At 39.7% G+C, this 25,243-nt stretch overlaps 2 protein-coding genes across 2 annotated transcripts; one reads left to right on the top strand and one right to left on the bottom strand.

Moving 5' to 3' along the window:
- The first annotated feature begins 16,709 nt into the window (after positions 1-16,709).
- Positions 16,710-18,015, top strand: K441DRAFT_667944 (mitochondrial ATP synthase). Its single transcript, XM_067649921.1, has 4 exons — positions 16,710-16,758; positions 16,892-17,287; positions 17,392-17,478; positions 17,544-18,015. The coding sequence occupies exons 1-4, from the start codon at positions 16,747-16,749 to the stop codon at positions 17,571-17,573; spliced, it is 525 nt and encodes a 174-aa protein (XP_067498799.1). The 5' UTR covers positions 16,710-16,746; the 3' UTR covers positions 17,574-18,015.
- A 5,544-nt stretch (positions 18,016-23,559) lies between these two features.
- K441DRAFT_584517 (uncharacterized protein) lies at positions 23,560-24,175 on the bottom strand (the record flags this gene model as incomplete). Its single annotated transcript, XM_067644552.1, has 2 exons — positions 23,560-23,755; positions 23,988-24,175. Coding segments are annotated over 2 exons (384 nt in total), but the record flags the coding sequence as incomplete, so codon positions are not given.
- Between the last annotated feature and the right edge of the window lie 1,068 nt (positions 24,176-25,243).

Genomic DNA, 25,243 nt, shown 5'->3' with positions numbered 1-25,243 from the left:
AGGTAAGGGGGCAAGTAGTAGGTGCCCCCTAGTAACTCTATAGTAGTAGAGTAATAGTTTATAATACTAGCGCGTTTATAGGCTTATTACGGCAGTAGTAGTTCCCAAAGAGGTCAAATAGTAAGGTAGTAGAGCACTATAGGCAACTTATAGGCGCTAAGTAGGCGAGTCCCAAAAGGCGGGGAGATAGATTACGGGGTTTTCTCATTTTTCTTAAATAGAGTTTTCTCCCTATATATAAATAAGGAGTAGTCCGTATGGGCCCAATAGGGATCTAAATCGGACGTTAAGCAATAAATTATTATTATTATTATATAATAATTCTTTGCCTAAATTCTTTTATAGTTTCTTTTGGTTTATACCTTACGCCTTAATTCTTAAAGTCGTCTTGCTTCTTAATTTTAGTATTAAACTTTTAATCTTTAGGCTAAATACTATATTCCTTTAGTAAGTCTTTTAGGTTTATATATTTATCTCCTAGTCTAACTGCTATTTATATTACAGATTCTCTAATCTATAAAGAAGCTTCTTACCTCTTACCTATAGGTGTCCTTATTTATACTCTAAAATCTTAGTCCTTTAAATTCTTTAATCCTAAGCTTACTTTTAACTTAAGCTTAGCTCCCGCCTTAGTCTAACTAGGCGTTTATAGTGTTCTTATCTCATCTTAAGAGTCTTAAATCTTACTTATCTTATTTTAAAAGTCTTATATCTATAGGAAACTTTATCCTAAGCTTATTCATATATTTTTAAACTAAGCTACTGCCCTACTCTATTAGTTTTCATCTATTATAGGTCCTAGGGTACACCTTATCTTATCTTAAGAATCTTAGTTATCTTTTATCTCGTCTTAAAAATCTTAAGCTTTTGGCCTTTTGCCTTTATTAAGTGCCGAAGTGATTCGCTATCCTACTTCTCTTACGTCTTATAAAGCGATAGACATTATATTTAGTGGGGTTTTAATCCCTACTAATATTCCTTATTCTATAGTAGAATTATCCTCTACCTTTAGTATAATATTTTTAAGGTCTACTTACTCCTAGTAAGCGGCCTTTATTACCTTATCATTACGAAATATTTTATTTAGGTTAAATTTATCGTCCTTAATGTCCGATTTATAAACTAGTTTATTAGTTCCTCTATATCTTATAGGTGCTAGCTCTTATAGCTAATAGCTTATGCTATACTTAGCGTCCTTATAAATTTGGTATACGTTATTATAACAAAACGCAAAACTTTTAATTAAACATTCTTTTATTCCTCGCAGTATATTATCGTCCCTCTATACGTATATATTATCTACTAGTCTTATACCTTTTACTATATAGTGACTCTACCCGCCCTTATAGTCTCTAATATAATAACCCTATTTTTCACAATTTATATAAGCTCCTTTTTTAAACCATTTTTCTTACTATAGAGTCCGCCTAAATATCTTCTGCTGTTAAAATCCCTAATTCGGCCTTTACTCCTTAGACCTTTAATTACTTAATCTTTATCCTTTAGGTTTTTATAGTTTGCTCCATTTCTTATAGGCTTCTTTAGTACCACTTAGGTCTATTAGCTCTGCGCTATACTATAGTTTCTAACTTAGCTTTTATTATTGCGTACTCTGCGCCTTATATAACTATAGAACTCTATCCTAGCCTTTCTTAGCCTGTTCCCTTTAGTAGATCTAATTATTAATCTTAATTGCCTAATTTATTAGTTCCCTTAGGGTGTCCACATCTTCTATTAAAATAATTACATCCTAAACTTTAGCCTTAAGTCCCTATTTATACTATGCCATAAGCGCCCTATTATTCCACTCTACTTATATTGCTAGTGTCTAGAACTATATTATATACTTAATTACTAAAGTTTATTATACAAGGTTCTAGAGTTTTCTTTCCGCTATAGTTGTTTCTTCTAGGTCTCTAAATATCTGCGTAAGTTATTCTGCGAATCCTTCCCAGCTTAAGAATATAAATCGTATATCTTAGTTAGTGGTCGTTATTCTATTTGCCTATATCTCTATAAGGTAAAATTTAAACTACTTAAGTGCTTTTCCTAATAAGAATAGTCCTACATAGGCTATCCGATCCATAGGTATAGGTAACTTTACTCCTTCCTATAAGACCTTAAAGTACATCTATATAATAATAATAATTCATTGCTTAACGTCCGATTCGGATCCCTATTGGGCCCACGCGGACTACTCCTTATTTACATATAGGGAGAAAACTCTATTTAAGAAAAATAAGAAAACCCCATAATCTATCTCCCCGCCTTTTAGGACTCGCCTACTTAGCGCCTATAAGTCGCCTATGGTGCTCTACTACCTTACTGTTTAACCTCCTTAGGAATTACTACTGCCGTAATAAGCCTACGGACGCGCTAGTATTACAAACTATTACTCTACTACTATAGAGTTACTAGGGGGCACCTACTGCTCGCCCCCTTACCTTCTATTACCATTTCCCTTGCAACCCGGAACTAATTTAGCACATTTTAACTAATAAGCCACTAGGTAACCGCCTTAAGGCCTTTTTGTATTAAGAGCAGTGTATTATAGTTCTCTATGCCAGCTACTAAGAGTATTGTTTCTTAATTAGTGCGTAGGGGGCATAGCAGTATTACGTATTTTAGTGTCTGTCTTAGCTAGCCACATTCGCATCTTAGGCTACCTACTAGGATACCCACCTAGTAAAGCCAATCTTTTAGTCCTATTATTCCTGTTCTTAAGAGTGTTACTATTATATTTTCTACCTTTGTTAGGCCTTCTTGGAGCCCTTAGGTATTTACCCCCCATAGCGTTAACTATGCTATAGCTTAGGTTTATCTTGCCTAAGTTAGCCTCTATACCTTTAACTCCCATTTACCTCTCTAGCGTTGGTCCAACTAGTATTATATTACGGTAAATGGTTTCCCAGCATTCTTACATGTTCTACTTTAGCTCCTTTCTCTATCTTACTGTTGTCTTTGCTAACCTCTTACGCGTCTCCCTTCCTTCTCTATATGGGCCTGGGCCCTAAAGCGGCACTATTCTTCTTTTACTTTCTTTACCTGTTTCTCTAATATCTCTTCCCTACTTTAGAGTTGTTGGTTTATTCTCCTATAGGGCACCCTAGGGTCCCTCCATAGTTTACTTAGGCGTGTCTTAATGTACTTTATAATATTAGAGTTATATTTATTTTGCGTCCTTTATATTGCAGCGGCTTTAATATATAACTATAGGGGGGGAATATTAGATTCCTTCTTAAGCAGTGCTGTGGCCGTTCGCTTGTACCCGCCTATAATACTCCAAAGATAGGCTATCTGGACCTTTTAAAGTGGTTTAAGGAGTAATTTAGGGGGGCCCTTCTTAGTTTCTCTAATGGCCTAAATACTAGATCTATATGTCATAGTTAGCCGGACAACTACTATATATAGTAGGCGTAACCTCTAGAAGCATAGACCCTATATAGAGTTAATAATTCTGGATAAAGCAATAAACTATACTTGGCCTTTACGGGCCGCTTACGCCGCATATACGCTCCACCGGAGCTTACTATCTACCTATACTCCTAATACCCTTAGGCCCTAAACTGGTTAACCCCCAAAGCCTTAAATGCGAATTATATGCTAGAGATCTACAGATTAGTTGCGTTTTCTTATAAAATAGATTAGCTAGTATTTCTCTAGTAAGAATTAGACTCTATAACGTTTTGCCTATTTTATATAAGTGTTATAGGCTTTCTCTAGTGTTCTGCAATTCTCTACGGCTGTTGGCCCGTATATAATTAGGTTTATGTCGTTAATAAAGCCTATCCCCTAGGTCGCCCCTTCCTTAAAGGAGTTAAGCAGGTTGCTTATAAAGAAAAGGAAGAGTATAGGCAAGAGGGGTAATCCTTATAGTATTCCTATTATAACTGCGATAGGGGGGCTCTGGTATCCGCTAAAGACTAATAATGTTTCTTTTTAGCCTATAAACCCTTAAACAAATTATATAATCCATTCTAGGAAGCCCTTTGCCCTAAGGATATGCAGAAGACGCTCGTAGGGTACATTATCGTAGGCACCACTAATGTCTAGGCTAAGCATTAATACTATAAAGTCCTTTCGCATCGCCCATGCAGATTTAATGGTGGCAGCGAGTAGCGTAAGTGCTGATAGTATTAAGCGGTTCTTTCTTGCCCCTATTTAGCTTTGTAGTAGTAGGGCGTGTTCCTCTGCTATATCTGCCATACGTTCCGCTATTACCCTTTTTAAGATCTTGCTAAGGGTGTTTTTTAAGGTAATAGGGCGGTAGCTTCCTAGGATTAAGTAATCTACTTTACCTTCTTTTTATAGGACAACCGTCGTTATAGATCTTCCAAGTTGTAGGTAATAGCCTATAGTAAAGCATACTCTAGCTATATCTACAAGCTAAGGTGCTATAAGTGGCCCATAGGTTTTTAGGGCCTTATTTAGAATCCTATCTGGTCCTAATACTATATTATTTAAAAGGCGGCTAATAGTTCTAGCCATTTCCTCTATTGTTATATCGCTGTTAACCTACAGGCGAGTCACCAGTATTTCACCCGTGATATTACTAAGGTCTACTAGAGCCGGTTAGGGGAAGAACCTTTTTATAAGGATCTTTACCTTTTTATTATTATCGTTTATGGCCTATGATTCTCCTACTCTTCGTAAGGGTGGTAAGTGTAGGTCTTCTACTAGGCGCCCTACCTTTTTCTTTACCCATTTTGCTATAGCCCAAAGGCCCTTATTATGGGGGAGGCTTGGGTTAAAAGTGTGCTCGTTTATAAACCGTCTCCAGTTATTCCTTACTTCTTTTTTTAGGGTATTCTTTAGCTAGTTTCTTATGTCTTTATATCGTCTCTCGTCTTCAGGGTTATAGCTGCTTATATATTTCCTTCTTACTCATTATTAGCTGGCAACTAAAACTGCACATTGTATGGACCATGCGTATCGCGCGTAGGGGCCCGGTTTTGAGATCGGGCAGTGCTCTTCCAGCCCATTTTTAATCGCTGCCTGGATCCTTTCTAGTCTTCGGTCGATTTCCTTGGGGGTAGCCAATGAGCCTCGCTCGTTTGGTATTGGGTGGATTTCTTCTAGGTTTTAAAGTTGTTATTTGACTGCATTAAGGAAACTGTCTGTCTTAAGCTTCCTTATTGCGTATCTTTTTCTATTTGGTTGCGCTTTGGTATCTAGGTCTAGCTATATCTAGATAGAAGTACATCTATATAAGGAATCCTTTAAGCTTTAACCTTTCTCCTATAAATCTCTTAATTAATAGTAGCTTAATCTTTACTACTCCTATCCCGTTAAGTCTTTCTTCTAACACTATATTATTAGCTATTAGCTAGTTAACTATTTTCTATAGCTGTCCGACCGTTATAGGTTGCTATAAGTCAGTATCTGCCATACTGGTATTACCTCCTATCCCTAAAGTAGTTGTTACCATCAATGGCATTATAGTGGCTGCTTTTAGTGGCATATTGCTTAACTTCTTATATTAATACTGTAACTAGGTAGTGATTATATAACGGAACCTTATAGCAAGAACTACAATGGGTTTATTATTGGGCTAGGTATATAGAAATGCAAGTATAAAAAAGCAACAACGTAATAATAACTAGTGGAGTAGTTGCCTAATAGATTAACTCTAATTATATTCTAAGAATTACTACAAGGAAGGAACTATCTAGGTAGGGACTAAGGGTCCTTAAATACACAACCGTACTCCTATAAAATCCTTCTTATACGTAATGTACGTGTGCTCTGTCTGCTCTGCTATAGATCTTATAGATTACACAGATTATATAGATTATATTATGTGACCTTGGTTACCATTCCTCGTTATATGGTTCTATCGGCTCCATCCTAAACCGTGCCTATATTAACCAACTAGCTTCTTCCGTCTCTTCTCCAAGTAGTTATAACATTGTACTTAAAGCGTCCGTAATAAGCCTCGCTATAGTAACAGTAAGATTAGCTACGGTAGTGTTATCCTTAACCCTAATTAATAAACTAGGTAAGTTGCTCCTATCTATAGCTAATATCCTAAATACCTTCCTCCCTAGCGTCCCAAATAAAGAGATACTTAAGGTATTTTGGGGTACTTTCTTACCTAATAACCTCTCTTGCCTCTGGATACACTAGCTCTGGTCTAAGCCTTAGAATAATATCCTTATTATTAATAGCGTCCTTTCTATAAGACTAAAAGAAGGGATAATAAAGGACTACCTATCCGTTAAAGTATGGGTAAAGGGCTTCCTTAACTATATAATAATTTTAATTATTATATATAAGAATCTTTTGGTAGATTTTATTCCCTAAATACTTACCTTCTATAATTAAGTTATCTAGCTATTTACTACCTACTAAATTACTCCCTTAATAACTATGGCCTTAGAGCACCACTCTATAGTTATTTAAAAGAACTAGTTAGAGCTAGCTAACTAGAAGATCTCTAGTAACTTCCTAGATATCTATTACAATCCTAGTACTTATAAATCCGCATCTATCTTAAAACGTACGTAAGTAAGTACTAATATCTTAAGGACTTGTCATAGCTTTAATAGAGGGAAGTGTAACCTAGGTAAGAATTGCAAGTTCCTATATACCTATAGCAAGTGCGGTGGCCCATATACTGCAAGGAATTGCAAATAGTAATTACTAGAGGAAAGTATTAATAAGGAAAAGAAAGAGGAGGAAGAGGATTTTATTAAGCTATACCTATACTCCGCCGAAACTGTGCTCTACTCTTATAGTATAGGTAGGCCGAATATTATACTATTATTTCTAGTCTTTTTGCCCTCCTCTCCTCTATAGGACTCTCCCTCCCCCTTAATTATTTAAGCGTGGGGGTGTTATCTATCCCTATACCCCGGCAACCTCTAACGTAACATTATTAGTATCTTAAAGTTTAAATGCTAGATTAGGGTAGACCTAAAAATTAAGCTCCTCTTCTAAAAGAACTAAGCCTTAACAGCCGTAAATACGGTCCTAATCTTAGAGAAGATTAGCGCCGATCTAGATATAGGTAGGATTATAATAGCAACGTCTCCCATTATATCCTTGCTGCTAGGTTTAGTACCTAAAGTGGATAGGGGATGGCGCCGTATTTATAACTTATCCTTACTATCTAGCTAATCTATTAACGACTTAATCCCTATAGCATTTGCCACACTATAATATTTAATAGTTAATTAGGTTCTCTAATACGTTATACGTGTAGGCTATAGTTGTATAATTATTAAGAGGGATATTAAGGACGCCTTTTGGAATATCCCACTTTTTATTAAAGCTTAACGCCTTATAGGGTTCTCCTAGAAGGGTATAGTATATTTTAAACGTTGCCTCTTATTCGGCCTTTAAACTGCACCTTTTTTATTTAATCTTTTTATGGAGGAATTCTACTAGATACTTATCTAACATATCCCAAACGCCGCCTTAAAGCACTATTTAAATAACTTTATCTTTATACTCTCTAACGCTTCTATCCTCCCTTAATTGCTTAGTATATATAACTAATTAAGTAATAAATTAGGCATCCTATAAAACAAATTAAAGAATATTAAAGGCACTACGGCTAAAGTCCTAGGTTATATTATAGATACTCTAAAGTCTAAGCTGCGTCTTTCTCCTTTAAAATAGGCCACTACGATTAAGGAGATTAATAAAGCGTTAAGTGGTAGATCCCTAACGCTAGTTTAGAGTTAAAAACTGGCTAGTAAACTCACTTAGAGCGCCCAGGTAATTAGGCTTAGGTATTTATATAACCGCTCTATTTAGGAGTTTATCTCCACTTTTATAAAGGCAAGTAGTTATCCTTACTAACGGCTAATAGCTAAACTTCGCCAAGACTTGTTATAGTAAAGGGATACTCTTACCCTTTTAAATAGTATCCTCTTCTTTAACAATACGGATTAAAAATAATTCTATCTCTTCTTAGATATATCTAGGATTCTTAGTTATAGGGCCTTCTTCTTTCTTAAGGATTCTTAAGGGATAATATAGCCGCCCTATTTAGTATCTCTACCCTAAGATAATTCTTTAAGCTGCTACCCTAATATAGAACACCGCCTTGCCCTAATTAATAAGCGGAAGGTCTAAGTAATTACAACCTTATTCTAGCTCTAGGCAATACAGTAGAAGTATAGCTTAGTCTATATTCATATAGATAATACAGTAGCACTCTTAGGATTTCAGAATATGGTAGTAAAAGGACTAGGTAATTATCCGCTCCGTAAGATCCTCTAACTAGCCGCAGCCTATAATATTACACTCTATACGGAGTAGGTTTCCTCTACAGAAAATAGGCTAGCTAATACTTTATCTCATTTTAATTATAATAGAGTGTTATTACTATACCCACATTAGGATACTTCTAATTTACCGTTATTATACGCTTCTTTATTATATTTAATTTAACGCCAAAATAGGAGACCTGGTCCCTCTTAAAGACCCCCTACCTAATTTCTAGATTAAGGTAAAAGCCCCCTTAGAATGCTTTAGCTAACTATTATAGTACAGCCTCTCTAATAAAACGAGAGATTTATACTATCCCGTAATTAAGAGTTAGGAGGGCTACTACAACCTTTACGGAGCGGTAAAGTACCTAGCGCCCCTCTACTACTTAGGAGAATAGATTACCTAATAGATCTTTGGCAATACTAGTCTAGAAATAAGCCGTATTAAGCCTACTATAGTTAAAGCCTACGTCTCCGCAATTTAATCCCACTATATTAACGCTAATTATAATACCTCCGTTTTTAATAATTCTATTATTAAGAGGATCCTAAATAGTGCAACATCTATAAATCCCTCTATTACGGCTAAAAGATTGCTAATTACTAAAGATATCCTCGCCTAATTAGTTACCCTAAATACCCAATCCGTTAAGGATCTTAACTTTAACGCCGCTATTACCACGGCCTTTATAGGATTCCTTTATCTAGGCAAGATTACCTACACTAAGGCTTAGAAAGATAGCCATACCTTCTCTACTATAAAATATACTAGAAACAATATAACGCTGGTAGAGGACTATATAACATTATATCTAAAGTATAGTAAAACGGACGTTAATTACTAAGAAGTCTTAATTATAATTGCCGCTTTAGGGCAACCTAAATGCGTAGTTTAAGCTATAAAACACCTATTTAAAAATAACCCCTAACCTAGAAACGCCCCTTTCTTTTACTTTAAGAGATTAGCCTTTATAAGCTATGCGGTTAGAAATAAGCTAAAGTATAGAGTTGCCGCTCTTAGCCTCTACTCTAAGCTCTATAACAGATATTTATTTTAGAAAGGTACTACTTAATACGCTTAAGATAACGGTTTCACGGACGGCTAAATATAGTAACTAGGCCGGTAGTCCTTACAAGCGTTCTAGCTTTACTATTTATTATCCCTAAAAGACCTATTTTAGCTAAGTATAAACTTCTAACGTAAAACGCTAATACTGTTCTTATTATTACTCGCCCTAGATACAATAGGCGAAGGTATTTAAGCATAACGGCGTGCAGGAGTACCTATTTTAGCACTCTAATATATTAACTTAAATCTCTCCTTTCCCCCCCTTTTTTATTTTTTATTTTTTCTTCCTCTTACTCTACCTTATGTGGTATAGGCGCTGCGCTTCTAGGTCTATAGGTATTACATTTAGTTAAGATAGGGTAATCCCCTATAAATAGCCTTGCGAATATACCCATTCTTAATTAATGCCTTTAAGCCTATACCTACTAATTAGATTAATTAATCCTCTTCTCCGTAAGCGTATAAATAATAGATAGATATATCTATGTGGCTAAGCGAGCACTATAGCAGCACCCCTGTATCTTAGTAACACTAATATTATTAACATTTACAAAATTAAGCCTTGCTTACTTGCTTTCCCTCCCACCCGCACCTTTTTCTTTAGTTGCATATTTTAGGCTTTATAAATAGATACTGCAGCAATATGCTTGCGCACGGGTCCATAGGCATCACGTTTAGTCAAGGCAGGGCAATCCCCTATAAATAGCCTTGCGAATATACCCATTCTCAATTAATGCCTTTAAGCCCGTACCCACCAATCAGATTAATTAATCCTCTTCTCCGCAAGCGTGTAAATAATAGAATAATTATATAGGCGGTTATATAGCTAATTATAGAACCTTTCTAGTATATTAGTAGAGCTTTAAAGCTCCATATAAGGTTTTAAGCAGAGCTTTGAGCAGAGCCTTGTGCAGAGCTTTAAGCAGAGCCTCGTGCAGAGCTTCGTGCAGAGCTTCGTGCAGAGCTTCGTGCGGAGCTTCGTGCAGAGCTTCGTGCAGAGCTTCGACCAGAGCTTCGACCAGAGCCTCGACCAGAGCCTCGACCAGAGCCTCGACCAGAGCTTCGACCAGAGCTTTAACCAGAGCTTCGACCAGAGCTTCAAGCAGACCCTCGAGCAGAGCTTCGACCAGACCCTCGAGCAGAGCTTCGACCAGACCCTCGACCGGAGCTTCGACCAGAGCTTCGACCCTCAACCAGAGCTTCAACCAGAGCTTCAACCAGACCCTTGACCAGAGCTTCGACTAGAGCTTCGACCAGAGCTTCGACTAGAGCTTCGACCAGAGCTTCGACCGGAGCTTTAAGCAGAGCCTCGTGCAGAGCCTTGTGCAGAGCTTTATATAGAGTTTGTATTCGTGCAGGCGTTCGTGCAGACGTCGTGTAGGCTTCGTGCAGGCTTTGTGTAGGCTTTTGTGCAGGCTTTTGTGTAGGCGTTTATGCAGGCAGCGGAAGAGCAATAAAGCAGGTAATAAGGCCCAGAGTTAGTCTAGATACAATACATTAGCTATTTAGGTATTTATCTACTATAAATATTAATATAGGAGGTTAAATGTTAAGGATTGGTAATGGTTAATAGCTCTGGCTAAATATTTACTATTTTAGTGGTAATATTTAAGGCAAAATNTAGCAGTAACTATAACGCCGGTTATAATAATTTTAGTAGCATTAGAATCGCCTTATAAAGCTCTANAATATAACNTTAGCCGATTATNTATAAAGGCGTTAGTTTGTTATTAATTAATAGTAGTAGAGTTTTAAGCAGAGCTTTAAAGGGGAGATTCGCTTATTTAAGGCGAAATGTAGTAGTAACCACTAGGCCGTTCGCAATAATTTTAGTAGTATTAGAATCGCCCTATAAAGTTCTAGAATATAACATTGGCTGATTATTTATAAAGGCGTTAGTTCGTTATTAATTAATAGCTAAAGGATTTAGTACTAGAAGGGAACTTAATCTACCCCTTACTACGCGAGGGGCGTCTCGCGGCTCGACTCAGGTGGCCTTTCGCTATTTTAACTTAGGTAGCCTTTACGTAATAATCGCGTATAGATTTATATAATTAATCACGTAATGTATATTAACAATAGCTATTTACATCGTCGTCGTCGTCGTCGTCTTCTTCTTTAAGCAACAGTACCAGCACTACCACTGCTGCTGCTGCCGCTCCTACTTCTGCTCCTGCTGCTGCTGCCACTGCTGCTACCACCGCGACCACCGCCGCCACTATGTCCGCGCCTGGCCGCCGCTTCTCGTCCGTGCCGCCGCCGTCTTAGGGCGGGCAGCCTGCGCGTGGGACTCTTATAACGAAAGCAAAACTTCTGGATATATAATATTATCCGTTTTTATTTAATTTGGGGGAAGCAGTACTAAAATACTATTTATGGTAGTAACCTAAGATAGTATAATATAGAGCTAACCGTGTATAAAAACCGGCATCCGTAAATTAACGCCTATAAAGGTAAAAGACTAACCCTATAACTTATTTACGGTTATCACAAAAGATAAACGGATAGGAAACTGCCGTCAACTAATAATAAACGGCAGCTCGCCTTCTGTAGAAGATAGTATAATCCACGGGATAACCCATAGCTAGTTAGCGAAGGTACCGCCAAGAATATAGGCTTTAAGACAGCGGCGGCCTATCTAGGTAAGAACTATACGGGTACCGTTATAGAGGCCCTTTTTAGGATATAGGTTCCGTAAAAGGATTATTAGAGCGCTAACCTTAAGGCAGAGCTATGTAGGAGGAAGGTATACGGGGTTAAAGCTCTATAAAAGCTCTAGGGGGAGAATATTTTTAGTATTTAGATCGTCCTATTCTACGGTATCTATAAAGTAAAAAACGGACTTAGGGCTATTAAGAGAGTGGAGAATAGTATTATTAATAGCAGCAACAGTGTTGTTACGGATAGTTAAGATAGCACGGCCGTAGAATATATAGAGATTAGTATGCGCTTGCTGTAAAAAATTAGGAGGGTAAATAAAGTCAATAAAAGGCTATAGACCGGTAAACTGGGCGATACTAGTAGGTAACTGGATATAGCTAGTAAGAGTAGGGTTATAAGAAAGACTGCGGACCCAGATAGTAAAGCGCTAATTTAGCTCGCCGTCTAAAACGCGTATATTCTGGCGTAGCAATAGAATACGGAGGGAAGGCTATAAGAAGGACTGCCATAAGTAGGCCGCAACAACATTAGCACGGGTCTCCCGTTTTATAACAGGGAGGATCTAAGTAAAATTACTACCTAAAATAACGGGAACGCCGCTAAAAGGAGCCTGGGTATTAGAACGGACGTCCATAAGCATATAGTATATGGCTTTAAAGCAGTAACGGTACTATATTAGCACTTCGTCCTAAATTATAAGGGCAGTAGAGCGCAGTAACTACGCTAGCTAGGAGTTTTTAGGCACGTTATATACGGATTCCTTATATAGATTAATAGGAATGCGAAAACAGGAGTAGGCAGTTTGGCCGCCAGGCAGTAAAAGGGTAGCTATACTAGAAGAGGCAACGCAGAAAACAATGCGGCCATAGGAGCGGTAGTAGTAGCAGATATAGTAATAAAGAAAGGTTTTACCGGTGCCTACAGGGCCCTATAGGAAAAAATGGGCGGTCTGCGGGTCTATATCTATAGCGGTAGTAACTATAGTAAAGCAGGCAGCCTGGTTAGAATTTAGCTAGAAATACAGCTCTGTAAAAAGGCGGCCTTCCTTAGTAGTGCTATAATTAAGCTCCACGGTAATAAGCGGGTTACTATCTATAAGGTCCCAGCGGTGCTATAGCGGAGGCAGAAAGTAATCTATAAGAGTTTTGCTATAGTCTATAAGCACCCGCTAAATAAGATATAGGCCGTAATCTAGATATACATTATTAATGCTACCTAGAAGATTAAGCTAACGCTCTAAAACGCGAGGGAGATTATTATAGAGAGACGGCTTAAATTTCGCCTAAAGGGCAGGAGGGTTACTTACGGGGCCGTAGACTAAAGAAGTTATAAAAAGAGACCGTAGCTAGGCGCCAGTAGCGAATACGGATGCTTCTTATAGGTAGTTAACCCACTTTTAGTTATTATTAAGGAGCCCTAAAGCCACGCAAGCGGCTTAAAAGGTTAGGTAAATAGTGCTAGCAATAGTACGGAGGTACTTAAAAGAGGTAGCGCTAGAAACAACAGTAAGTAGCAGCCGTAAATAATACCATTCGCTAGTAATAGGGCTGTAGTAATATATACGGCCAATAACGGTATCCTTTTAGCGGACGCGGCGCTGCTACTAGCATATTTTTGCCACAAAGGTATACCTATAAGGGAAGTCCTAGTAAAGCATAGTACGACCATCCATATTTTCGGAGTTATACTAAAACTAAGCGGTTAAAGTTAAATAGGCTATTTTAAGGCGCTATTATAGGTCCTCTACAGACTTATCTAGCTAAAAATAAACGGGCTACTAGCCGGGAAGGTGTACGGTAAGGTATATTATAGGGGGGTACTCCTTATAAACAGGAAACTTAAATAGCCGCTAGACGGCCTCCATAGGGCTAATATATCTGCCGTAAAAGTACTTACTAATTTTGTCGTTATCGTCCAAGAGCTATATGGTTATACGGTCGTCCCCCTTATAGATATACTTATTAATATACTTTATAGCCTATATAGAGCCGCAGGCCTTGACATTAATATAGGCCCTATACTTTACGCTAAGATACGGATTATACGGTACTATATAGCAGTTGTCAAGGTCTATAGTAGTACCGTTACTACCCAGTATACAAATAGGCCACGACTATAAATTATCGCGGCGCCAATATTAAGGGTACCTATTATTATATACAACCGTTACGGGGTAGAACGGCTTTAAAAACGGCTTTAAGCAGGTTAGCGGATACCCTAGAGCACTAGCAACTATATAGGGGGCGTTTAGATTAGCAGCACCGCAGGGCCTATAGACCATTATAGTCCGTATAATATCCATAAGGCGTCCAGTAGGGTTATCTTAGGGCCGCAGGAGCTCTACAGATATATAGCGGTCAATAACTACCAGATCTATAAACGAATCACGGTCCTCCAGATGTAAAAAGAGAAGAAGGTAGAGATGCGGCAGGCCCCGTTTTTAATATTTAATAGTTTAAACGCAGCCAAGAAATCTACTAAAAATCTACTTTTTCTTAAGGTTGGTAAGAAGGTAGGCAACCTTTATACGGAAAACACGGGTAACTAAATTAGGACGGTCAGTAGCAGTTTAGAAAGGTAAAAGCTCGCGTATAACTTCGTCCTACCGCAAATTAGCCATAAAAGTAATAAATAGGCTTAGACGGCCGTAACGGCGGACTATAACTATAGTATCTTAGTAGCACTAGCCGATAAAGCGGGCGCTACCTAGGTAGTTTAAAGAAAGGATAATATAGCGGCTAATAGAATTAGCATCAACATCTCCGCGGGAAATAGTATCTGTAATACCGTTATATAGATCCGCGCGGAGGTTAGACTAATAGGAACGGATCTAGTTAAGCTTATTTTAGTTATATAGGGCCCAGGCATCAACTATATACTACTAAAATAGCCGGCGAAAGGTAAACGGTACTAGTTTAGAGTTATTATAGATATAAAGGTAAAACTGAAAATAAGCTCATTGGGGAAGCTAGTTATACTAGCGGGTATAGAAATTGCTACGGAGCTATATACCCCAGTACCAGCCACGGTCGCTATAAGGGAAGAGTAGTATATAGTGTAGCGGCATATAAGCGGCGTGAGTTAGGCTAATATAGTGGTAACGTAGGGGCTCGCCAGGCGGCCTACGGTTAGTAAGAACAATATTGCGGCAGCTAGAATTTTTATACTTATTAGGAATAACAACAGCAACCTTATTAGCCATAGGTAGATTTTTACAGCGCCAATCTGCCCCTACTTTAAAAATTAGCTTTATCTACGGGTTAAGAATAATCCGTAATAGAGTAGATATAGTTTACGCCTAAAGCCGTTCTATAGCAGTCTAGTATAACGTAATAAAAGGACTGCTAATCTTATATAGCATATTAGTAAGACACCGTAAAACATCCGCATTAAGCTGCAGATTAGTCTATAGATAGATATTGGTAGCGTAGGCGGGGTTATAAAAGTAAAGCTAAGCATATTAAGGTATAGCTCCGGAGGGAACTTCTATAGGCCTAGTAAGGTGGTACAGTTTGCTATAAATCTAGAAACAATTAATACCAGCTAAAGTAGCGCCGCGGTCAGTAGTAGTATAGTTAATAGAGGTAAAAGCTAAAGCTATATTATATAAACGGAGCTAGTCCCAAAACATATGGGCGAAGCGTTCCTGGGACTACAGCAGGGTCCATAAATACTGCGGCGGGGGTATAAATAAAGGTAGAATAATATTATCTTGCTTACAGCAGCTCTTAAAGTAAGGCTCTTCAGCCCGCGTAAAACCAATCCGTTCATCTATCCAGTGTAAAGCTTGGCAATAATTATAGGCCGTATTTATAGGCCCGATATCTAACTAGTCCGTAATAGGGCGGACCGTAGCAATAGCGGCTATACTTATAGGCCCAATATCTAACTAGTCCGTAATAGGGCGGACCGTAGTAGACCGTGGCTGGATTAATACGGGTGGTCGCGGCTAGATTAATACGGGGGGTATAAGGAGGCGGGAAGTAGAGGGAGAAGTAGCGGCGGTAGCAGCGGTAGCAGCAGTAGTAGTAGCGGAAGCAGTAGCGGAAGCAGTAGCGGAAGCAGCAGCGGCGGTTACAGTTTAGTTTATAGGCTGCGGAGGGTCCGCCAAAGGTCGTCGGGACCATCGGTTTCTTTTCTCCTATATATATATAGTTAGAAAAGTAGCAACTAATAAAAGAGTTAAAAAAAGGTTTAACCTTATAAGATTTATAGTTCTTATACGCAGCTCNAAGACGGTTCNTTGCAAAGTNAGTAAAAGAGNGGTATTNGTTANAGCTAGTGNAAAATATACGATCGGAAGGCATTTAGGCNGTAGGTAGAGAGTAGTAACTAGGGTAGTAAATATAGAAGAGAGTAGTAATAAGAGTAGTAATAAGAGTAGTAAGAAGAGCAGTAATCAGGGGCAGGAAAGAGGGTTTAAATTTAATGGGGTAGCACGTGCTTAATTAGGTAACCAGGTTTTTTTCACAACCAATTAAAAAGCGCCAAGCCCCTTCGAACAGTATATATAAGATAGCGCGCGAGTTTATATAAGAATTACATATAAATCGGCGCGAGGGACTAATAAATTTCCGAACCGTGTACTAGACGACAACAATATAAGATGATTAATCTGTTATGTAAGCAGCTTATGATTGGTTGATCGTCTGGGACCGAGATAAATCATGGGCGGAAGATTTGATGCTGACATAATCAATTTCGCCAAGCTCTGCGATGCGGAAGCTCTGCAATGACCCGGCTTCATCCCTCACCACCGAATACACTCTCCACTCTTTACCGTCCCAATCCATCACAATGGCAGTCGGAGTATGTTCAGTGTCTCCCATCCTCCTCTATTTCCCTCCCACAATGCAATTTCGATGACAACTCGCCCGGAACGCTCTATTTGCTTGCCTTGTATCAATTCTATCACAAAGCTGACCTTACCGGTTTACCACAGCGCAGCGCAGCCCTCAAGCTAGACTGGACAAAACTCGGCACACAGTTGGGTCTGAAAGGCTCAACTGCGAATGCTCTCGCCGCTTTCAAGAAGCGCAACGACGACGCACGCCGCAAGGTAACCGTTCTCTCCGAACAACCCCAAACCGTCGACTTCGCGCATTACCGCGGCATCCTCAAGAACACTGCTGTTGTCGACGAAATTGAGAGAAGCTTCAACGGATTCAAGCCGGCTACGTACGATGTTGGAAGGCAGATCAAGGCCATTGACGCATTCGAGGCTCAAGCGATAAAGAGTGCGGAAGAGACGAAGGGCGTGGTCGACAAGGAGTTGAGGGACTTGGAGAAGACGCTAAAGAATATTGAGGAAGCACGGCCATTTGAGGATCTAACTGTGGTGCGTATATGGACCCCGAATCAAGATAGGCGAATAGAAGAACAGCTCTCAACATAATGCTGGCCAAGGATTCGGACTATGCTGATGAAGCTCGCACAATACAGGACGAAGTTGCTGCTGCCCGCCCAGACATCGATGAGCGCACAGCTCAGCTCGTTTCAAAAGGCCGCTGGGCCGTTCCGGGCTATAAGGCAAGTCGCCAATTTGATACCCCACGTCGAGAAATTTTATGAAACTCCTACTGACACCAAAATAGGAGAAATTCGGTGACCTTTCCGTGTTATAAAAATATCTTTAGCACCCACTCCAACCTTCATATCCCCCTTTGGGATTGTACTACTGTGAATAGTCTCCTTCATCCGTATTGTCAAGATAGATAGCACAATCCACGTGTTGAGCTTTGATTCTTCTAGCGTGTGCTACGTTATCGGCATGTCGAATACTAACAATTCAGATTTTGGACCAACGCAGTCTGATTCCTACACTACGATTTGCCTGCCAGTTGAACTTTTGCGTATATGATGGAATATCAAAGTTCGTGGCCAGGACATGCCTGTTTCTCCACCAAAGTCACCAATCTCCACTTTACATATGGAGACATCGGAGTACCGATATAAATTGCTGTCAGTAGAGGATATGCACCTGTTGTAACATTAATTTACTCGCATGGCTACTAGAAAGATTAACAGGTGGAATTTATGATATCCGTATATGGTTGAACATCCGAATTCACCTTTCTAAATACTACTGAAGACCTAGATAGACCTAGATGAAGCAGAGGCCTTTCGATTCGGAATACTCTACATATGGACGCTAGACATACAGCTCCAGCGAGCCTTCGTAGGCGCTCAAAGGGAGCTTGGCATTTCCACTCTATCCTGAAACAACCAATATTAACACAACAGCCGTGCTATTCGCTACAAAGCGACTTTGTTACTTCATAAATCCCACCTATTCTAAAATTACCCAAGTTACCCTCCATTCCTCTAACCATATTCACCACCCGTAATTACTACACCAGTCTCACATCACAGGAGGCATAGACGCGGATATCTAGCCAGCCCGCTTGCCACTATCTCCAAGTCTTAACGTATGACTTGCGACATACGAAAAGACGATCAACTCACTTGCAGCAGGAGCGATAACTGCTCGCTACTAGTCCATGTCCGTCAAAAAGCTCCCCGAGACGCACGCATTTGGTTAGGATATTGTTACAATCAGGTTCGAAGGGGGGTTTTTTTGATCTCATCATATCCGAGATGTCTCCATGAGTGTCGCCACCCCCGAGGATTGCGGTGTTGCGGATATTATACCATACTTGAGCAGGATGTAGCTGACTTCTTAAGGAACGCTTATTGCATCTGCAAAGATAACCTTCATGCCTTAATAGGTCAAATAGGACGGGTTGTCATAATTGGCATCTCGGCTGGCTTCCGGCAAGCAAGCCCATGAACCGCACCACGGAGAACCACTCATTGCACAATCAGTCAACATCTATCTACCCTACGCAGACTGTCCTCGCAGACAAGTGCGACGACTACTTGCTCGCTTGCTGTGACGAGCAAAGATGAGATACTAAAATCAGATCAAGCTAATCAATTTTTTCCCAATACATTTTGCCAAAAATTATGACGCCCTCTTCTTGCGCAACTCAACGACGACGGCTTCATCTCCATATTGTACATTTTGTAATATCTAATATATTCCTTGGGGGAGGAATGGACATCTAAATTTACTCTATTTCTATATTCGGTCATTGGAAGTGCCGTCCATAGGTTACTAAGTTTATCTCGTCTCTCGAGATTCTAACCAGGCTTGGCAATCGTCGTCTAGCTTTCTAGAGCGTACATGGAATATCATGTTGCGGTGCACTGCATCAATTAAACCCCTCGTAAGTGCTAAATTACGGTGAACAGCAACTTATACCCTAGACCTACAGCCCCTTCATGCATCTCGTGGCTAGCGTGCAGAAGACTTTCAGTGAACAAATCCATTTTTTACAACTTCTACAAATTCTTCTCCGATTAACTACGACTCTGCAACTGTATTTTACCCTATTTTGGTTGCATAATGGCTGGCGCTAACAATATGATGCACGAAGGGGCTGTAGGTAACATTATAGTGACGGGACATAGCTGCAAGCCTCCAGTTGCACTGAGGACCAGTCCATGCAGCAGTTCAAGCACAAAATTTCCCCACATAATGTAGTTGGCGTCGCCCCGGATGCAGCTAAAGTGGTGTAAAAATAAGTTCATATGATCATTGCAAGAGCACTTTTTACATGAGAAGCCTCCCGAAGACCGACCGTATGATGTGGGAAGACACCTCTCTAAATAGCAAAAGTGATTGCATGCCTGCCATAGGCAATAACAGAGGGTCGATGACGCTACTCATTCAGCCTTCTGAATCTCGCGATTAAGTCAAACTGCAGTGCGACAGCCTATGCGTATCACTAAGCGTTGGACGTTGCACAATATCAACCTTCCTGCATTCCATTCATTGCTCGAAAGCACTGCTATTTTAGCGCTAACAAGAGCGTCGAGTAGCCCACGCTAACCAGGCATTTTTCCCTGACGAGACCTACACCACCACCCTAGCGCATCCGGTTGAAAGCGCGTGTTGATCTTGGTGATCAAACGGCAGAGTTTATACCTTTTGAAGTAATACGCACGGCCATTTTAACGCATGATTTTATATTTTTAGGTATAAATCTACGCATTTTGATTAGCGTGATTAACACACGCTTTCAACTGAATGCGCTAGGGTGGTGTTGAAAGTACGGAGGACGGAGCAGAAAGAAATTTCCCCTTCTTATTTGGGAAAAGCGTGGTTTTGAGCGCTAAGACCCCCCCAAAATCAACTTAATTAAGGGATCGTTCGGTTGCACCTCCGTTACGAATATGGAGGCTCCATATTGTAACCGAAATGGAGCTCAAATATGAATATGAGGGTGTCGTTCGGTAAATATGGCGACTTTTGAATATGGAGCTCCTCCATATCGGTAAGCGCGTCAAATTTGCAAGCTATACTGTATACAGTAGTTGAAATGGAGCTCTTGGCACCGTTTTAATATGTAGCTTTGAGCTCCTGTTCCATATTCCATTTTAATATGGAGCTCCCACATGCGTGCCAAAGTGACGATATGGCGACTCCACACACCCCAATCGCGATACCGCTGTCGCATTTGCAAGCCTTATATAATAATATTATTATCTTAACCTTTATAATCGCAATAAGCTTATTTTTGGGGCGTCGCGGGCGTCGCGGGCGTCGCGGGCGTCGCGGGCGTCGCGGGCGTCACTGTAACCCTACTACAGCTCCTACAGGAGGTGGGCAAAAGTATAGAAAGCGTCGATCGCAGAGGGCATTAGCTAAGGAGGCTCCATTACTACACNAAAGTAGGGAGTCGCGATAGAGGCCTGGTGGCAGAGAGGGCCTCATTCAAATCGCTCACCGACGTCAATCACGCATTATGCGAAGTCAAATCTAGAGCCTTATTATGGAGCCTCAACCGAACAATCGACTCAATTACATATTCAAATGAGCCACGGTAGTAGCCGCCACTAATTACAAAATGGGCGACACTAAAAGGCGCACGGATTGAACAGATTATGAAATGGAGGCGATTTGCAACCGAACGTTCCCTAACTTGATTGAAGCTTCTGATACTAGTATATTATCTATATAGCTTCTAAAACGTGGTATTTTAGTGTCTAAAGTTCACCTAATTAATTTTGTTCCACCGCACCTTATATTCTATAGGCTTTTAAGGTTTTTGAGGCCTTAATTGCCTTTGCTGCCCTTAGCTTTCTCCCTGGCTTTCTGTCTAGCTCTCTACCCGTTCTACTACCTAATTGCGATTATTCCTTTAGTTATAGAGCTAGCGATCTACAATTAAGCCAGGGCCTTAGGTGTTTTAACGTTAATTTAGAATAACTAAATTAACTAATTTTTGCCACTCTTCCTTAGTAATTTCCTTAATTTCCTTACGGCTCTGCTTTAGAAGGAAGAATTATAGATAGGCGTTAGGTAAACCACAGTAATTGCGTAACGTCTGGTAACCAGTTTTAAGCACCTTAACAATCATAGAGAGCTTGCAATTAGCTTCCTTACGGAGCTGCCTCCAGCTTCGCTGCTGTTCCTCTACTCCCTCTCTATAATTGTTGCCTCCTTTAAGTTCTATAACCTTTTTAATATGGCGAGGGATCCTCTTAATCCACTGCTAAATTTACTACTGCTTAAGATCTTGCCAAGCTCTAAGCTAAGCCTTCTCTGCAGCTGCATAAGAGGTAAGTAGGCCTCTTTTTATAGTGATCCGTTTTAGGTAGCTCCAGCAGGGCTTAATTATATTTAAATTAGGCGAATTACCTAGCTAAAGGAGACGTTAAATCTCGCAGACGTTAAAGTAGGTTTAGTGAATCTTTGCAATATAAGAAGTAGCCTTATCTTCCTATACAATTATATTAGGATTTAAGCACGTAAGGCTTTAGGCAAAAGGAAGAAGTTTTAGCAGTAAGATATTTATTAAATATTGCTACTAATTAATTCTACCTCTATCTAATTGGGTAAAGGCTCCTTATGCTACCATAAACTTCTATTTAGTAGGTGCTCCGCCCATACGCTTCTTATAGCGTAGTTTATATAGATCTTTTTTATAGGCTTGTTTCTTCTCCTAGGCCTCGCGTGCCTCTGGCTCTAGAGCTTCGTTCCAGATCTTAATAATAGATTTTAACTCGTCGAATTCCTTCTTTATTTAGGGCTTTTAAATATAGCAAGGGCCTTTAAAGTTGTATGTAAAGCAACCCCAAAACATGAACTTGGAGTACCCCTTCCACCGCTCTTATACGCAGCTGCGTACGCAGGCCTTGTAGGATCGTTGCTATACTCGGTAGCCCCCTCGGCGGTGGCCTAAAACGATACTCGTCTTATCTGACCAAATCACAGCCTTTTAATCTTCTAGGGTCTAGTGGCGGTAGGCCATTATAAATCTATACCATTCGTTCTTTATAGCTGCGGTTAATCCAGGCTTCCTTATTAGCTTTGTTTTACGGAAGCTGTGCTTTTTAAGTATAGTTCGAACAGACGCTGTAGAGATTTCTATTTCTCGAGCGATTTTTTAGCTGCTTTTTTTACGCCCATAACGATTGTATATAACGGCGTTAACGACTCTCTGCTTAATATCGGGGGTAATATTTTTAGTACGCCCTACGCGGGGCTTATCCTTAAGGTGGTTATTAAGGAGGACCCAATCTGCACGCCAGCTATTTTTTTAATAGGTTACCGATGTGCTTACCGCTAATCCCGGTAGTTTAAGTAATTAGTTTTAGGGGTGTACCCAAAGCCTTTATTACTATGGCCTGCGCCCTCGTTGCAAGGCCGTAGTAAGGCATTTTGGGCTTAAAGAACAGTAAGGAAAAACAGTAGAAGGTATGTAGAGGACGTTGCGAGTGATTAAGTAAGTAGATTCTATCAAAAAGTTGGTATAGAGTTGCTCGAAGTTAAAAATTTGGTGTGGTCTTGGCACCAAACTACGCTTTTTCCAAATAGGAAGGGGAAATTTCTTTCTGCTCCGTCCTCCGTATCCTTCCCCTAATAGCGTCCTACCATCTGGTAATCCGTGCACTGGCAAAATGATAATTGTGCACCTCAACTTGATCCGATTGGTTCTATTGGCTTTGCTCTTATCGATAACCGTAGGACGAATTTTACTATAGTCTGAAATTCATCTACGATGAATATTCCTCTTGCCAACCCCTGCGCCAACAATGAGACTAGTCTTTTATCAATATTTCTTGATTGGCTGTCTAAAAGAGGTATCGGTGATGCCCCCCAATCATATGTTTAGTGGAAAGACTAATAAAAAAACGCCAACTGGAAGAAATCTGGTATCTACGCAAGCCATACGCCTAGATCTACCCCTTTTAAGCTCCGTTACTCCCATCCTATCTCGGCAATCTTTAATTTTCTATCCTGCTACGACTGCATCTCCTGCTTTATGTTAGCATATTATTTATGCGCCTAAGGCCCAACATACCTGTTCAACTGTGTGGTTTATCACGTATCTTATGTCGAACGTTGAGGTCACTGTCAGGTACCACCTTATGACTTACACCCTGTTTCTTGCCATCGTATGTCTTACTATCTACTTTCTATTACCTATTTATTACCTATCACCGACTGAGTGGCAATATCGACCTGGTGGCGATTGAGTAATAGTTCCAAATCGTTGTTAGTGTCGTCGTCAGTGTCGTCGTTAGTTTTTTGCCCCTACCTCATGTATATAGAGAGCTTCTAGAGCCAGCTTCAATCGACAGAGTTCTTCTCAGTGACTTGTCCGTCCAACATCTTGTGACAAGGACAGACTTCCCTTGCCCCAATCGCAGTGCGCGTGCAATGGCTTGGGTCTCGACACTAAGGTTCCATTGCGGCCCGACAATAAAGACGCGGTTTGCGGAGGTGAGATTCAAACTGTTCAGTGTCAGCGTGCTGGATGTACTAGGTGGGGTGCTGTGCTGCTGTCAATCGGAGGTCTGTGCGCAGATGTCAGGAAAGAAGAACTCGTGTGAAGATTGATCTACGAAGAAAATGAGGCTATATATACATGATGGACGAGTCATAGACACCCCTGATCTAACCCTAATACAGTAGTGATCGGCACTACGTCGAAAGCTGCTGCTGCCAGAAGGAAATCACGACTTACCCAAAAGCACCAGTACCCGTTGTCATGATGAGTACTGGTGTCTTCTGGCTTCTGGCAAGATCATCGAGGATTTTCTGCCGACGGGGAAGACGACACATGCCATCTATCCGTTCGTAGGGTATGAAGTGCCGCTGTAAGTACATCGCAATCAAGTACAAAGTCCTAGTCCAACAAGAAAATATTATGCTGCTAATATAGGTTTAGTAGGCCTAAAAGGCTTCTATAGAGAGGTCTTTAGGTAAAGGTTAGTAGTAGCAATCTAATTTAGTTATTATTTAATCTTTTATAGAGCTGCTACCATATTATAAACATTGTTATAGTTATAGCTAGCGGCTGTGTAACTAAGGTAATAAGTAACTTCCTTAAGGAGGTCCTCCTAGTCTTTAGTATCGTCTTAGGTAAGGGCTCTAGTATATTCCTAGAATTTAACATAGAATTTATTAAATAATTTAGTAGGTGTTACGGACGCTTTAAGTACGATGTTATAACTACTTGGAGAAGAGACGGAAGAAGCTAGTTGGTTGATTTAGGCACGGTTTAGGATAGAGCCGATAGAACTATGTGACGAGGAATGGTAACTAAGGTCATATAATGTGCTACGTATTAAACAAGAGGAATAAGAGGAACTTACGTACCTTATGTATAAGACGTATATTACGTATAAGAAGGATTTTATAGGAGTACGGTTATGTATTTAAGGACCTTTAGTCCCTACCTAGATAGTTCCTTCTTTATAGTAATTCTTAAAATATAATTAGAGTTAATCTATTAGGCAACTACTCCACTAGTTATTATTACGTTCTTAACTTTTATACTTATATTTCCTATACACCTAGCCCAATAATAAGCCCATCATAGTTCTTGCTATAAGGTTCCGTTATATAATTACTACTTAATTATAGTATTAATATAAAAAGTTAAATAATATGCTACTAAAAGCAGCCACTACAATGCCATTAATAACAGCAACTACTTTAAGGACAGGAGGTAATACTAGTATAGCAGATACTGACTTACAGTAACCTGTAACAGTTAGACAGCTATAGGAAATAGTTAACTAGCTAATAGCTAATAATATAGTATTAGAAGAAAAACTTAATGGGATAGGAGTAGTAAAGATTAAGCTATTATTAATTAAGAGATTTATAGGAGAGAGGTTAAAGCTTAAAGGATTCCTTACGCAAATGCATTTTAAGGTCTTATAGGAGGAAGTAAAGTTACCTATACCCGTGGATTGGATAGCCTATATAGGACTA

This window comes from Cenococcum geophilum (genome assembly GCF_001692895.1).
Source record: "Cenococcum geophilum 1.58 unplaced genomic scaffold K441scaffold_58, whole genome shotgun sequence".
Classification (NCBI taxonomy): Eukaryota; Fungi; Ascomycota; class Dothideomycetes; order Gloniales; family Gloniaceae; genus Cenococcum; species Cenococcum geophilum.
The sequence above is the reverse complement of the archived record's forward strand: the minus strand, read 5'-3'. Positions and strand labels throughout refer to the sequence as shown.

What these genes read in the sequence shown, in the direction of transcription:
- K441DRAFT_667944 (XM_067649921.1), top strand. An exon ending in CATTTGAGGATCTAACTGTG is followed by an intron (nt 17,288 to 17,391) that starts GTGCGTATATGG and finishes CGCACAATACAG; the next exon opens with GACGAAGTTGCTGCTGCCCG. An exon ending in GGGCCGTTCCGGGCTATAAG is followed by an intron (nt 17,479 to 17,543) that starts GCAAGTCGCCAA and finishes ACACCAAAATAG; the next exon opens with GAGAAATTCGGTGACCTTTC.